This window comes from Mustela erminea, chromosome 10, assembly GCF_009829155.1.
Source record: "Mustela erminea isolate mMusErm1 chromosome 10, mMusErm1.Pri, whole genome shotgun sequence".
In the NCBI taxonomy this organism is placed as follows: Eukaryota; Metazoa; Chordata; class Mammalia; order Carnivora; family Mustelidae; genus Mustela; species Mustela erminea.
Window position 1 is genome coordinate 11,388,755 of NC_045623.1, and position 15,915 is coordinate 11,404,669.

At 34.0% G+C, this 15,915-nt stretch overlaps 1 protein-coding gene and 1 pseudogene across 1 annotated transcript in view; one reads left to right on the top strand and one right to left on the bottom strand.

Moving 5' to 3' along the window:
* Positions 1–15,915, bottom strand: part of SYCP1 (synaptonemal complex protein 1) — a 137,636-nt gene that overhangs the window by 96,500 nt on the left and 25,221 nt on the right. The window contains exons 9-12 of the mRNA XM_032301571.1: positions 14,618–14,676; positions 13,301–13,370; positions 11,120–11,193; positions 7,097–7,205 (exon numbers count right to left, since the gene is read on the bottom strand). Of these exons, the coding sequence (XP_032157462.1) occupies positions 7,097–7,205; positions 11,120–11,193; positions 13,301–13,370; positions 14,618–14,676 (312 nt within the window). The remainder of the gene's footprint in view (positions 1–7,096; positions 7,206–11,119; positions 11,194–13,300; positions 13,371–14,617; positions 14,677–15,915) is intronic.
* Positions 7,670–8,838, top strand: LOC116566908 (annotated as a pseudogene).

Sequence of the window (15,915 nt, forward strand, 5' to 3'; positions counted from 1 at the left end):
ACATAAACAGTGAACCTTGGAACACTGCATCAAAAACTAATGATGTATTTTATGGTGATAAAATACTAATGATGTATTTTATGGTGACTAACAACACAATTTAAAAAAGGGAAACAATCAAGAAACCTAAAAGGCAACCTACGTATGGGAGAAAATATTTTCAAATGACATATCCTATAAAGGGCTAGTAGCTAAGATCTACAAAGAACTTATCAAACTCAACACCCCCAAAAAACAAATAATCCAATAAAGAAATAGACAGAAGATAGAACAGATATTTATCCAAAGAAGACATACAAATGGCCAACAAACACATGAAAAAACACTCTATATCACTTGGAATCAGGGAAATACAAATTAAAACCACAATGAGATACCACTTCACAACATTCAGAACGACTAAAATTAACAAGTCAGGAAACAACAAATGTTTGCAAGTATGTGGAGAAAGGGAAACCCTCTTACAACTGTTGGTAGAAATACAAACTGGTACCACCATTCCAGAAAACAGTATGGAGGTTCCTCAAGAAGCTAAAAATAGAGCTACCTTACGACCCACAAATTGCACTAGTGGTATTTACCCCAAAGACACAAACGTAGTGATCTGAAGGAGCACCTGCACCCCAATGTTTATAGCAGCAATGGTGGAGAGAGCCAAGATGTCTGTGGATGGATCAATGTGCAAAGAAGATGTGGTATATACACACAATGGAATATTAGTAAGTCATCAGAAAGGATGAAATACTACCATTTACAGTGACATGGATGGAACTAAAGGGTATTATGCTACACGAAAAATATCAGAGAAAAACAATTATCATATGATTTCACTCATATGAAGAATATAAGAAAGAGCGCAGAGGATCATAAGGGAAGAATGGGAAAAATGGAATGGAAAGAAATCAGAGAAGGAGACAAACCATGAGACACTCATAACTAGGAGGAAGAATCTGAGGATTGCTGGAGGGGTGGTGGGTGGGAGGACGGGCTAACTGGGTGATGGGAATTAAGGAAGGCCTATGATGTGATGAGCACTGGCTGTTCTGTACAACTGATGAATTACTGAACTCCACATCTGAAATTAATGATGTACTATACTTTGATTAATTTGAGATAAATTAAAAAAAACACAACAGTCCAAAATCTTTGGGACAAAAGCAGTTCTATGAGGTAAGTTTATAGGTATAACTGGCCTACCTCAAGAAACAAACAAAAGAGAGTCCAAATCTTGGTTTCAGCTCAAGTCATGATCTCAGGGTCTGAGCCCAATGTTGGGGTCTACTCCTAGCATAGAGTCTGCTTGAGATTCTCTCTTTCCCTCTCCTCTGCCCTGCCCCCACTTGCATTCCCTCCTTCTAAAATAAATAAATTTTTTAAAAAATAAATCTCAAGTAAACAACCTAGGCTTAACACCTAAAGAAGTTGGAAAGAAAGTACAAAGCCAGTAGAAGGATATAATAAAAACTAAAGCAGAAATAATGAAACAGAATCTTAAAAAATATATATCCTGAAATGTCAATGGAACCAAAGCTAGTTATTTTAAAAAAGAAATGAGATTGACAAACTTTAGCCAGACTCCAAGAAAAAAAAAATAGAGGACTCAAATAAATAAAACCAGGAATAAAAGAATAGAAATAACAACGAACACCAGGAACTACAATAGATTGTAAGAGAATATTATGAAAAATTATATGCCAACAAATTGGACAACCTAAAAGATGCTGATAAATTATTTTTTTTAAATATTCACAAACTTAATCAGGAAGAAATAGAAATTTTGAACATACTGAATATTAGCGATGAAACTGAATCAGTAATCAAAAAACTCCCAACAAACAAAAGTCCAGGCTTCACAGGTTAATCTGCCAAATATTTAAAGATCAATAAATACCCATTCTCAAACCATTCCAAAAAAATAGAAAAGGAAAATTTCCAAATCTTTTCTATGAGATTAGCATTACCCTGATAATAAAACCTAATAAAGACACCACACACACAAAAAAGATAATTGCAGGCCAGTATCTCTGATGAACATAGATGTAAAAATCCTCAACAAAATATTAGCAAACCAAATCCAACAATACATTTAAAAAATCATTCACATTGATCAAGTGGGATTTATTCTTGGTATGCAGGGGTGGTTCAATATTTGCAAATCAATCAACGTGATCACACCACATCAACAAGAGAAAGCATAAAAACTGTATCACCACTTCTGTAGATGCAGAAAAAGCATTTGACAAAGTACACAAAGCCATTTGTGATAAAAACCCTCAACAAAGTAGGCTTAGAGGGAACATTATCTCAACATCATAAAGGCCATATATGAAAAATCCACAGCAAACATCATACTCAAAGGTGAAAACCTGAAAACTTTTCCTCTAAAATCAGAAACAAGACAAGTATGTCCACTCACTACTTTTATTCAACGTAGTCCTAGAAGCCCTAGCCACAGCAAGCAGACAATAAAAAGAAATACGAAGCATCCAAATTGGTTGGAAAGAAGTGAAACTTTCACTATTTGCAGATGACGTGATACCATAGACAGAAAATCCTGAAGACTTCACCAAAAAACTACTAGAATGGATATATTAATTCAGTAAGGACAGAGGATAAAAAATATACAGAAATCTGCTGCATTTCCATACACTAATAATAAAAATAGCAGAAAGAGAATTAAGAAAGCAAACCTATTTATAATTGCACCAAAAAGAATAAAATACAAAAGAATAACCAAGGAGAAGGAGGTGAAAGACCTGTACCCAAAAACTCTAAGACATTGATGAAAGAAACTGAAGAGGATACAACAAAAGACATTCCATGCTCCTGGACTAAAATAATTAATATTATTAAAACATCCATGCTACCCCAAGCTATCTATATATTCAAAGTAATCCCTATCAAAATACCAATAATATTTTTAACAGAACCAGAACAAGCAATTCTAAAATTTGAATGAAACTACAAAAGACCCTGAAGAGTCAAAGCAATCTTGAAAAAGAACAACAAAGCTGGAGGTATCACAATCCCAGATCTCAAGATACACTACAAAACTGTAGTAATCAAAATAGTATGGTACTGGCATAAAAACAGACACATAGATCAATGGGACATAATAGCCCAGAAATAAACCCACACACATATAATCAACCTACACCAAAGGAGATAAGAATATAATAATGGGAAAGTCTCTTCAATAAATGGTGCTGGGAAAACTGAACAGCAACATTTAAAAGAATGAAATTAGACAACTTTCTTACACCATACACAGAAATAGACTCAAATGGATTAAATACCTAAATGTGAGACTTGAAACCATAAACTTCCTAAGTGAAAACACAGGCAGTAACCTCTTGGACATTGTCCTCAGCAACAGTTTTTTTTTTTTACTTAGTTTCAAAGGTAAAATTTAGTGATCCATCAGTTGCATATAACACCCAGTGCTCAATACATCAAGTGATCTCCTTAATGCCCATGCCTTCCCCCATCCCACCCCTTCCCTCCAGGATCCCTCAGTTTGTTTCCTAGAGTTCAGCATCTTATGGTTTGCTTCCCTCTCAATTTTCATCTTATTTTTCCTTCCCTTCCCCTATGTTCATCTGTTTTATTTCTTAAATTCCATGTATGCATGAAATCATACGGTACTTGTCTTTCTCTGACTGACTTATTTCACTTGGCATAATACCCTCTAGTTCTATCCACATCATCTCAGCAACATATTTATGTATATATCTCCTTAGGCAAGGGAAGCAAAAGCAAAAATAAACTATTGGAACTACACCCAAATAAAAAGGTTTTGTACAACAAAGGAAACAATCAATAAAACAAAAAGGCAACCTATTGAATGGGAGATGATATCTGCCAATGACATGTCCAGTAAGGAGTTAATATCTAAAATATAAAAGAACTTACACAGCTCAACATGGAAAAAAATAATCCAATTAAATAATGAGTAGAGGATCTGGGGCACCTGGGTGGCTCAGTCAATGAAGCATCTGACTATTAGTTTCAGCTCAGGTCATGATCTCAGGATCCTGAGATTGAGATCCAAGTTGGGTTTACTTCTCAGTGTGGAGTCTCCTTGAGATTCTTTCCCTCTCCTCCTCCCTCCCCATCTGTTCCTCCTCCCCCTACTCATTCTCTCATATAAATAAAATCTTTTTTAAAAATGAGCACAAGACCTAAAAACACATTTTTCTGAAAAAGACATACAGATGACCAACAGACACTTGAAAAGATGCTCAACATCACTAATCATCAGGGAAATGCAAATCAAAACCACAACAAGGTTTCACCTCACACCTGTCAGAGAATGGCTAAAATCAAAAAGACAACAAATAACAAGTGTTGGCAAGGATGTGGAGAAAAGGGAACTCTCAAGCACTGTTGCCAAGAATGTAAATTGGTGCAACCACTGTGGAAAACAGTATAGATATTCCAACATAAATTAAAGATAGCATTACCATAAAATCCAGCAATTCCACTTCTGGATATATACTCAAAGAAAACAAAAAGACTAATTCAAAAAGATATATGTACCCCTATGTTTGTTGCAGCATTGTTTACAATAACCAAGATATGGAATGGGAGATATATATATGTATATATATATATACACACACATATACATACATATACATACATACATATACATATACATACATACATATATAATGGAATATTACTCAGCCATATAAAAAAGAATGAGATCTTGCCATATTTGACAACATGGATGAAACTAGAGGGTAGTATACTAAATGAAATAGAGTGAGACACAGAAAGACAAATACCATATGATTTCACATAAATCCAAAAAGCAAAACAAACAAAAAACAGACTGTTAAATACAGATAACAAACTCAATGGCTGCTAGAGAGAAGGTGGGTGAAGGGAGGTGGGTAAAAAAAAGGCGATTAAGAAGTACAAACTTCCATTTATAAAATAAGTAAATCATGGAGATAAAAATAATAGCAAAGAAAATATAGTCAATTATATTGTAGTAACGTTGTTTGGGGACCACACTTTGTTTGGGGACTACACTCATGGTGCACACTGAATACTGTATAGAATTATTGAATCATTACATTGTACATCTGAAATATAATACTGTATATTAATTATACTTTGATAAAAAAATAAAAATAGAAACATACAGTATGTACAGCAAGACAGACTTTAACCGGAGAACTGGAATTTGGAATAATAAAAAAATGGATATTTTAGAAGGAAAAAAATATGATTAATCCAAAATAAAAAACTCTGTAGGTAGGTTTAAAAGCAAATTAAACAAAGAAGATGTGGTACATATATACAAGGGAATATTATTCAGCTATCAGAAACAATGAACATCCACCATTTACATCAACATGGATGGAACAGGAGGGGATTATGTTAAGTGAGTTAAATCAAGTAGAGAAAGACAATTATCATGTGGTTTCACTCATATATGGAACATAAGCAGTAGCACAAGGGACCAAAGAGGAAGGGAGGGAAATCCAAATGAGGAGAAATCAGAGAGGGAGATGAACTATGAGAGACTATGGGACCCCAGAAAACAATCTGAGGGTTTCACTGGTTGGGGGAGGTGGGTAACAGGGTGATAGGTACTGAGAAGGGCACATGTTGTGACGAGCACTGGGTGTTTTACTTAACTAATGAATCACTGAACACAACATCAAAAACTAATTATGTACTATACAGTGGCTAACTGAACATAATACAAAAAACTAAATAAATAAAAGCAAATTAGACACAGAAGAAGGCAGGATTGTGAAACAGGTTGATAGATCTCCAAAATGAAACAGAAAAAAAGAGTAAGAGATACATATAGGACATAATAAATGAATACAACTTAAATGTTACATAAATGTAACTTAAATGAATACATTTCAGTGCTTATGAGTCTGCAGAATCTCACAGAATTGGTTACTTACTGCCAGTAAATTACTTCCAGTTTTATATGATAAGATTAAATATCCATTCATCCTAATATCTATTTGACTACTAGGTACATAGCAATATGCTAGACACTGAGTTACATAGATATTTAATGGACACAGTCCCTACCTGCAAGACACCCTTAGTCACAGATGACTAATGGTTAAGCCATTCTTAAGAATAAGAAGCTCATTGGAATTCAGGCAAAATATTTGGATTCGAAGTAAGAGGCTCCTCCTTCTGCGTAGAGGAAGTAGTGAAAGTATGATGGGGACATAGAAAGAATGGAAAATGTAGGGGAAGTTCATTTTGTGATGTCTAGAGCATAGGTTATATTAATAATTGTAAGATCAAATGAGCAGGCATAGTTTCACAGGAACTAGATAATTATTTGTCATATGCAAAAGAGGATTTTTTAAGAGAAAAGTTACAAATATCACAAAATCTGTATGATGCTCCGAAAGGTGCACAGTGTTTCATAAGTGTATTATGTCTTCCAAGTGCCTTAAACAAGTTTAAAAAATCTTCAGTAAGATAGTCCTAATTGACATTCAAGATTCTTCATAATTTGATCCATTCTTTTCCGGTCTCACCTACTGAGTTCTCTAACAAAGACATACCAACCAGTGTTTCAAATAGAAACTTTGACAGTTCTAGGGCTTGCACAAGGCATTTCTTCTGCCTACATTCTCCCTTCCAATTCACTGTCTAGTAAAGCTTTAATCAAAGATTTAGTTCAAAAGCAATTTTCTCTAATGCCTTTCCAAATGTCTTGCTCCAGGAACACTCACTTACTCTATAATGTTCCAGTGTATTCAGTCATTCATGAAACAGTTGAGTGTCCTGTGTGCCATGTACTGTTCTAGGCACCTGGAATGCATCAGTAAACAAAAAGAAAAACAAATCCTTGTTTTCTTGGAGTATTTTGTTGTAATTCTAAAGAAGTGGGGAATATGGAAAAGTGAAAAGAAGAGCACATGTACAATGAAAAAGTTCCCTAAGTGACTCTATTACACCCCTTCTCCAACTGATCCAAACCAGGTTGAGAATTACAGCACTGGAAAACTTTACAACAAAACTACAATGAAAGCCAAAATTTTAAATATAATAAGGGTAATACATAAGACACATTATTGTATTTTCTTATGTAAATTCTTACTTGTCTTTTCCTCTAATTGATTAACTTTATCTCTGGATTCCTCTAGCAGAAATATTAAATCTTTCATTTTATTTTCTTTCTCAGTATTTTGGAGCAATAGCAGTGATACCTAAAATGAAATATATAAGTAATATATTAGAGATATGAAAAATTACACATGACACCTTAGCAATTACCACCACCTATGATTATTTTATGTACTTGTTTCTGTGCTTTTTAGCTAATTGTGCAAGGGCATTTAGTATATGCTTGCACAATGTTCATTCAAAAAATGTTTAAACTAATATGATCTACCCAATATTATAAGGTTCATTTTAAGTTAGAACTTAGAAGATATATAATAAAATGTATTTTTTCATTTATTCCATAAATATTATGGAGCACCTCCTCTGTTCCACAAACCAAAGTATTGAATATACAGAGATGAGGGAACTTAAAGAAAAACAGAGCCTAGGGAATGTTCCAGAACATTAGGTGGGAAGCGGAGGAGCAGCAGCTGCCTGAGCTCTGCCCACCAATGCACTCCTTCCCACTCCTCCACACTGACCTCAACATGCTCACTAGCTTTAGAAAATGGTGACAGAAACAACTTACTATGATGCTTTGGGGGTCAAACCCAATGCCAACCAAGAACTAAAAAAGGCTTACAGGAAACTGGTCTTGAAGTACTACCATCCCGAGAAGAATCTAAAGGAAGGGGAAAAGTTTAAACAGATTTCTCAAGCTTATGAAGAACTCTCTGATGCAAAGAAAAGGGAAGTATATGACAAAGGAGGAGAGCATACAGTTAAAGAAGGTGGAGCTGGTGGTGGTTTTGGCTTCCCCATGGACATCTTTGATATGATTTTTGGAGGAAGAGGAAGACTGCAGAGAGAAAGAAGAGGTAAAAATGTTGTACATCTGCTCTCAGTAATCTTAGATTTACATAATGGTGCAACAAGAAAACTAGCTCTGCAAAAGAATGTGATTTGTAACAAATGTGAAGACTGAGGTGGTAAGAAAAGAGTAGAACGTTGTCCCAATTGTGGAGGTACTGGAAAGCAAATAATAATAACAATTTATCACATAGGACCTGGAATGGTTCAGCAAATTCAATCTGTATGCATGGAGTGCAAGGGCCATGGGTAACAGATCAGTCCTAAAGACAGATGTGAAAGCTGCAATGGAAGGAAGGTAGTTTGAGAAAGATTCTAGAAGTTCATACTGACAAATATTTGAAAGATGGCAAGATAACATTCCATGGTGAAGGACACCAAGAACCAGGACTGCAACAAGGAGAAACTATTATTCTTTAAGGTCAGAAGGACCACATCGCCTTTACTCAGCAAGAAGACCTTTTCATGTGCACAGACATATAGCTGATTGAAGCACCCTGTGGCTTTCCAAAGCCAGTATCTATTTTTGACAACCAAACCATCATCATCACCTCTCATCCAGGTCAGATTGTCAGGTATGGAGCTATCAAGTGTGTGCTAAATGAAGGCATGCCAATTTATCATAGACCATATGAGAAGAGTTGCCTAATCATCAAATTTAAGGTAAACTTTCCTGAGAATGCCTCTCTCTCTTTGCTGGAAAAACTCCTACTTGAGAAGAAGGAAGTAGAAGAGACTGATGAAACGGACTAGGTAGAACTGCTGCACTTAGATCCAAATCAGGAGAGACAGTGCCATTACAATGGGGATGCATAGGAGGATGGTGAACATCATCATAGGGGTGGTGTTCAGTATCAGACCTCTTAATGGGGCCAGTGAATAACACTGCTGGCATTTTACATGCTGTAGTGAATGAGTGATGGAGTATAATCATAGCTCACTACTTGCTATTGCTTTTGTTTTAATATTCAACCATAGTAGTGTTTTAAAAGTTAAATGAAGAATAAATTCAAATATAAAAGTTCTGACTTTGCCCTGTATATGAGGACTTCAATGTGCAAGAAAATTTAATACTTGTAAAAACTATTTTTTAAAAAATTCTCATTAACATTTGTTAGGCCATACCTTGTAACAGATTTCAGCTCTATCTATATTGAAACAGCTCAAACTGAAATGTTAGGTGTGTGTATTGACTTCAGTATATGACCCTTAATTGCTGAGCTATGAAGTTAAAATTTGTATTTAATTGACAATCAAAGAACATAATTTGTAGAGAAGTGTTGGTCTGTAGTTAAGTGGGATTCATCATGATGCCTCTGCATTTATTCTATGGTCTCAACTGTTACTTGAAGATGGTCTGCACTTGTACAACTGCATTCCCTTCTTCTGAGCCATCTTTTTTTTTAATACATAAATCAGTCCTGATTACACTTTTTTCCTTCTCTTTGGACTATGATAAGCTTCAGAGAAGTGACTTTAGGAGAAGGGTAACTTAGAGTGGAGAGACATTAATGTGGAGAAGTTAATTTGCATGTATGAGACAGGAAAGTGTTTTTTAAGTTATATTACAGGCTTACTTTAAACCATTTAACTTATGCTCTTAAGTAACTAATTTAATGTTATAGTATAGCAAATTATGATGAATAGCTTTAATTTTATTTTTAAAAGTCATGTTCATAAGCTTAAATAAAACAACAACAATAACAGCAAGCCCTCAGAACCTAGACCAGGGACAAACAACTATACTTGAATATTATTAGTTATAGGACAAAAATATATGAATCAGGAAAACAATTACCTCGGTCTTAGGGGATGTAATAAAAAATTAATCCTTCTCAGAGTACTGAATTGAGTCTTGATAGTCCAGTAGAAATTAATCAAGCAAACCCAGAAAAATGAATATTCTAACTTGTGTAAGACAAAAAAATCAAGAGATCATGCCGCATTTAGAGAAGCGAAAATATTCAGATGATTAGAATATACAGTCCAAGGGCACCTGGGTGGCTCAATTGTTAAGCATCTTCCTTCAGCTCAGGGCATGATACCGGGGTCCTAGGACAGAGCCCCGCCCCGCATCAGGCTCCCTGTTCAGCACGAAGCCATCTCCCTCTCCCACTCCCCCTGCTTGTGTTCCCTCTCTGTGTCTCCCTCTGTCAAATAAATAAATAAAATCTTTTTAAAAATAATAAGAATATAGAATCCATGTGAAGAAAAAAGTAAAAGACAAAAAGACAAGCTGAAGACTTCCAGATTCAAGATGACAGAAAAACCTCACTGCCCTATTTTCATCTGCCCATGCATCCAGAACCCAAAAAGTTTAGCACTTCCCTCTACTTATGTGTTCTTTATAATACACACAATTTTAACTTTTAAATACACCTTCTTTCAGAAACTAGTTTAAAATTTCAGCTAAAATAGAGAAAACTGTTAACTCATTCAAAAGATCCAAACGTAACATATAAATTTAACCAAACTTGAAGAAAACTCTATCTTCTCTGTACTTTGAGTTAACTTTTTAAGTAGACAATCTTGTTATCTATCATTACAAAGTATCCTGTGCCAAATCAAAGAAGAAAAACTCTGAAAAAATAGGGAGGAAATAGAAGAGGATTCCTTTCTATGAATCATTTTCCATTGGAAAGCACCGCACTTCAAACTGATAAATTTGTCACAGTAATAACCTGGTATTCTTGTGAATAACAAAGAACATAGTCTCGTTATTTTCCAATTTTCCACTATATGACAAATAGAAGTGAAAGAACATTTTAGTTCCCCATCAATGGTGTCATGAATAGTAAGTGCATTTCAAAATAGACTGCAAAGTGTGGATTAAGTGGTCAATGATCATCATCTTTACATTTTATAAGGTTTTTATTTGAACAAAAGTTAATTATTTTCGCAACAATGACCTATTTAAATACTGTAGAAAATTCATTGATTTTTTTTAAATGCTGGTATTCAGGGCATGTCTGTTTGAATCAGTGGAAATTAATTCTGCTAGGCAAAAGGCTGTATGCTTGATATGTAGAATACTAAAATTCTCTTATAGAAATTTATCATGCAGTCAGCAAGTAGACTTCTTTTGAAATTTTAAGTATTTTATGAGTTAGTAAATATAAAAAATACAAAGCTGATTTTTAAAAAATACCTGCTTTTCCTTGTCATTTACTTCCTTCTTGTATTCCTCTTCAAGGTGCTGGATTTTTTCATAATCTTCTTTCACTTTAAAAATAAAGCAGCTATACTTTAATAATTTAATATAATTAGATAACAACAAAATTTAAAGCTTCTGGTATTTTATTTCACCTCTTTATTTATCTAGATACTAAGCCTCAAAGGTTTCTAACAAGCTTAACTGCTATTTTCTTGCTACTAACTTTGAGTAAAGTAGTGAATTTTTAAAACATCAAAGTAGAATAAAATTCTATTCTTTTTACAATAGTACATATATAAGAGTTTATTCTTTATAACACGCTAATCTGAAACAACGCATTTTAAATGTATATATATAGTTGGCCCTTAAACATTAGGGGTGCTGACCCCTACCATAGCTGAAAATTCACATGCAACTTTTGACTCCCCAAAAACTAAACTAATAGCCTACTGTTAACCAGAAGTCTTACCTGTAACATAAAGTTGCTTAACACACATTTTGAACATCATACATATTATAAGCTATAATCTTACAATAAAGTTAGAAAAAAGGAAGTTTTTTGTAAGATTTTTATTTATTTATTTGACAGACAGAGATCACAGGTAGGCAGAGAGGCAGGCAGAGAGAGAGGAAGGGAAGCAGGCTCCCTGCCAAGCAGAGAGCCTGATGTGGGGCTTGATCCCAGGATCCTGGGATCATGACCTGAGCCGAAGTTAGAGGCTTTAACCCACTGAGTCACCCAGGAGCCCCAGAAAAAAAAAAAAGTATTAAGAAAATCATAAAGAAAACACATTTACAGTACTGTGATTTATTGAAAAAAATCCAAATATAAGTGGGCCTGCACTGTTCAAACCCATGTCGTTCAAGTGTCAACTTAAGACATGAAACTTCACAAAAAAAAAAAAGTAAAAATAAGACCAAATCACACTTCTAAAAAATAAAGTACAAATCATAGTAAGTTTAGTTTCAGGGAAAATGTAGCTTTGAAGCCAAAAGGCTATTTTCAATATGTATCAATTACTTTCCACATTCCACAAGATTTTGAGGGGCTTACAAAACCACAAAGAATACAAAATTTGAAAGAGTTGGGGCATCAAACTGAAGCTGTGAAAACATTAAAAGAATCTAATATGCCTCCATCAGAAAGGATGAATACCCAACTTTTGTAGCAACATGGACGGGACTGGAAGAGATTATGCTGAGTGAAATAAGTCAAGCAGAGAGAGTCAATTATCATATGGTTTCACTTATTTGTGGAGCATAACAAATAGCATGGAGGACATGGGGACTTAGAGTGGAGAAGGGAGTTGGGGGAAATTGGAAGGGGAGGTGAACCATGAGAGACTATGGACTCTGAAAAACAATCTGAGGGTTTTGAAGGGACGGGGGGGGGTGGGAGGTTGGGGTACCAGGTGGTGGGTATTGTAGAGGGCACGGATTGCATGGAGCACGGGGTGTGGTGCAAAAATAATGAATACTGTTATGCTGGAAATAAAAAAAAAATAAAAATAAAAAAAATAAAAAAATAAAAAAATAAAAAATAAATAAATGGGTAAACTATATAGAATATGAATAAATCTATTTTAAAAAGACAAAGAAAAAAAAAGAATCTAATAAATCTCCATCAACAGATGAATGGATAAAGATGTGGCATACATACACACACACACACACACACACACACACACACAGTGGAATACTATGCAGCCATCAAAAAACCAATCTTGTCATTTGTGATGACATGGATGGAACTAGAGGGTATTATGCTAAGTGAAATAAGTCAATCAGAGAAAGTTAATTATGATCTCACTGATATGAGGACTGAGAAATAAGACAAAGGATCACAGGGGAAGGGAGGGAAAAACAAAACAAGATGAAATCAGAGAGGGAGACAAATCACAAGAAACTCTTAATCTCAGGAAACAAACTGAGGGTTGCTGGAGGGAAGGGGGATTGGAGGAATGGGATGGATGGGTGATGGACATTGGGCAAGGTCTTTGGTATGGTGAGTGCTGTGAAATGAGTAAGACTGTTGAAATCACAGACCTGTGCCCCTGAAACAAATAATACATTATATGCTAATTAAAAAAATAAAAGATAATATAAATTTTTTAAAAGAATCTAATTAAATATAAACATAAGTAGAGTAATATGAAAATTAAATAAGATCCATACATTTAAAATGCATTTCCAGTCTGGAATTCTCAGCTTGCACACGAAGTTCCTCAAAAGCTATTATCATTTTCTGAAACATAAAGTTTAACTTTTAAGAATCATACTTATATTTTTTAAATAGGTTCTTCCAACTATGAAAATATTAATAAATTTGTCTCATTATCATTAAATTTAAAACGATTCAACTTTGAATAATGAAATCCCTATAACTTGTAATAATTAAATATTTACTAAAAACCCACTGACTGCCTATTATATTTGCTTCCCAGAAGCTTAAATTATATAATACCAAACAACAGCAAAATGATTGTTGGTATTCTAGTTATTTACTTAATAGCTCTTAACAGAATCTGTAATTTTATTTTTTTTGCTTACTTATTTAATTTCTGTCTTCCTCCACTAAAGTGTAACCTCTCTAAGGTCCCTCCCCAGTAGAGTTCAAATTACACTTTCATCATCTGGCAGCATGAGTTCATTCAGTATTCAACAAATCTTGATTTGCAAAATTTTATGAATTCATTTATTTGTACAATAGTTACTGCTTATCTATTATGTGCCAACCACTGATTTAGACACTTGAGATTAAGACAAAGTCCTTACCCTACTGGAACTAACTAACATTCCAGGGTAAGAAAGAATACTTATACATATACATGTATATCAAATAAATGTCATGTAGTTTCAAGTGCTCTTCAGAAAAACTAAATGAGGTGAGGAGACAGAAAATAATTGAATGGAAAGGTATTTTAGATAAAGTAGTAAAGGAGATTTTTTAAAAAGAATTTGCTTTAAACCTTGACACAAAAGTGCTAAACGGAACAAAATCAAAGAACCAAGATCAGAAAGAGCCTAGAAAGTTTCAGAAACATAAAAAAGAACAACTATAGCAGAGAAGCAAAATGGAAAACAAAGATGATGGAATAAGAGAGGTAAGAAGGAACCAGGTATTTTCTATGTTTCAAATTAATGTGTATGTGTCAAAATATGCTAGTCTCTGACAAAGAGTTAATACTTGATAAATTGGTGTCACTAACATGTAAATTCAAAAGCTACTAAATAACAAAACATTAACATTCCTAGTATAGAACCTTAAGAATCTTACTGGATATAATCATATGTCAACAAATAAATAATAATCCCTTTATCAAGAAGAGTTATCATTCTACTCTGCTTAGAAATGACTCTATTATACACAACCAATGGATTGTTAAACACTGCTTGTGAAACTAATGATGTACTATATGTTGGCTAATTGCATTCAAATTTTAAAAAAGAAATGCCTCTGTTTAAAATATTTAACTTTTTACTAACACTTACCTCAATATTATTATTTAGATCCACATACACTTGCCTAGTTTCTTCTCGTTCATTTTCATCTATTATTAATAAAAAATATTTCAGATTTAAATTTTAAAGTGATTATAATGCCATCAAGATAATACTCAAAATGCCTCAGGAAAACATTAAAATACTTAAAATTCTGTGTTAATGAAGTGTATTAGTATATCCTGAGTCTCTTAAAGTAGCATCAAATGTATAGAATTGTTGCTATACATCTGAAACTAATATACCACTACATGTCAACTATACTTCAACAATAAATTTTTAAAATAAGCTGCTTCATAGTAGTTTCACAGTAAGACACAGTGAGACATGATTGTACTTCAACCTCAAAAGCTCTAATGTTTTATAGAACTACTATCTATGAATTTATTCAAACTTTGTAAAATAGATTTACAGTTTTAGCCTTTACATTGAGTGGGGATTTAACAATTATTTGCCCAAGTGTATTTTCCTTTGTATATTTATGACTCATAGGGTACACATGAAAAGCAAAGCCTACTCTTCTGATCTCTTGCTCTACCTCTGAGGAAGCAGAAAGGAAGATAAACTTCAAGACCCAAAGAACAAGGTTAAGAATAGGTGTGACCCAAAGAGAAATCCTCTATAAATCCTTTACAACATTTTAATTTTTCTGGTTTTTAACCTGAGCAATGATTCCCTCTAGCTATAATCTATACAATAAATTCCCTCTATTCTATCCTAGAATTAAAGCACATGACAGTAACAGACAATGTGGTTGTTCCTATATTATTTCTCCAAATGAAGCCAGCATCACATAATTCAGGTTAAATTTACTTTTTTTTTTTTAAAGTAGGCTCTGTGCCTAATGCAGAGCCTAAGAGATCAAGACCTGAGCTGAAATCAAGAGTTGGATGCTCAACTGACTGAGCCACCCAGGCCCCCCAAAGCACATTAAATTTAAAGAGGGTACTAGTCCCACATTCTCAATAACAAGCCATAAAGAAGAACAGAGCAGTTATGATAGATTCAACTGTAAATGAGAAGCCAGATAACCAAAAAGAGGGTACATGAGCTAACTTTAGAAGAATATAGGTATCTAAACCTCTCAAAAATAATGGAGAGCACTCTGAACTTATAGCATATGAAACAGGAACTGAACCATTTTTATCTGAATATTAAAGGGCTAGAAATTTAAGAAAATAAATGCAGAACATATCAGCATTTGAACAAAAAGATAGTTCATACTTCTCCCTCTATTTTGTTTCATTCATTACCTAACACATTTTGCAACACATCTCTATTCCTCAGAA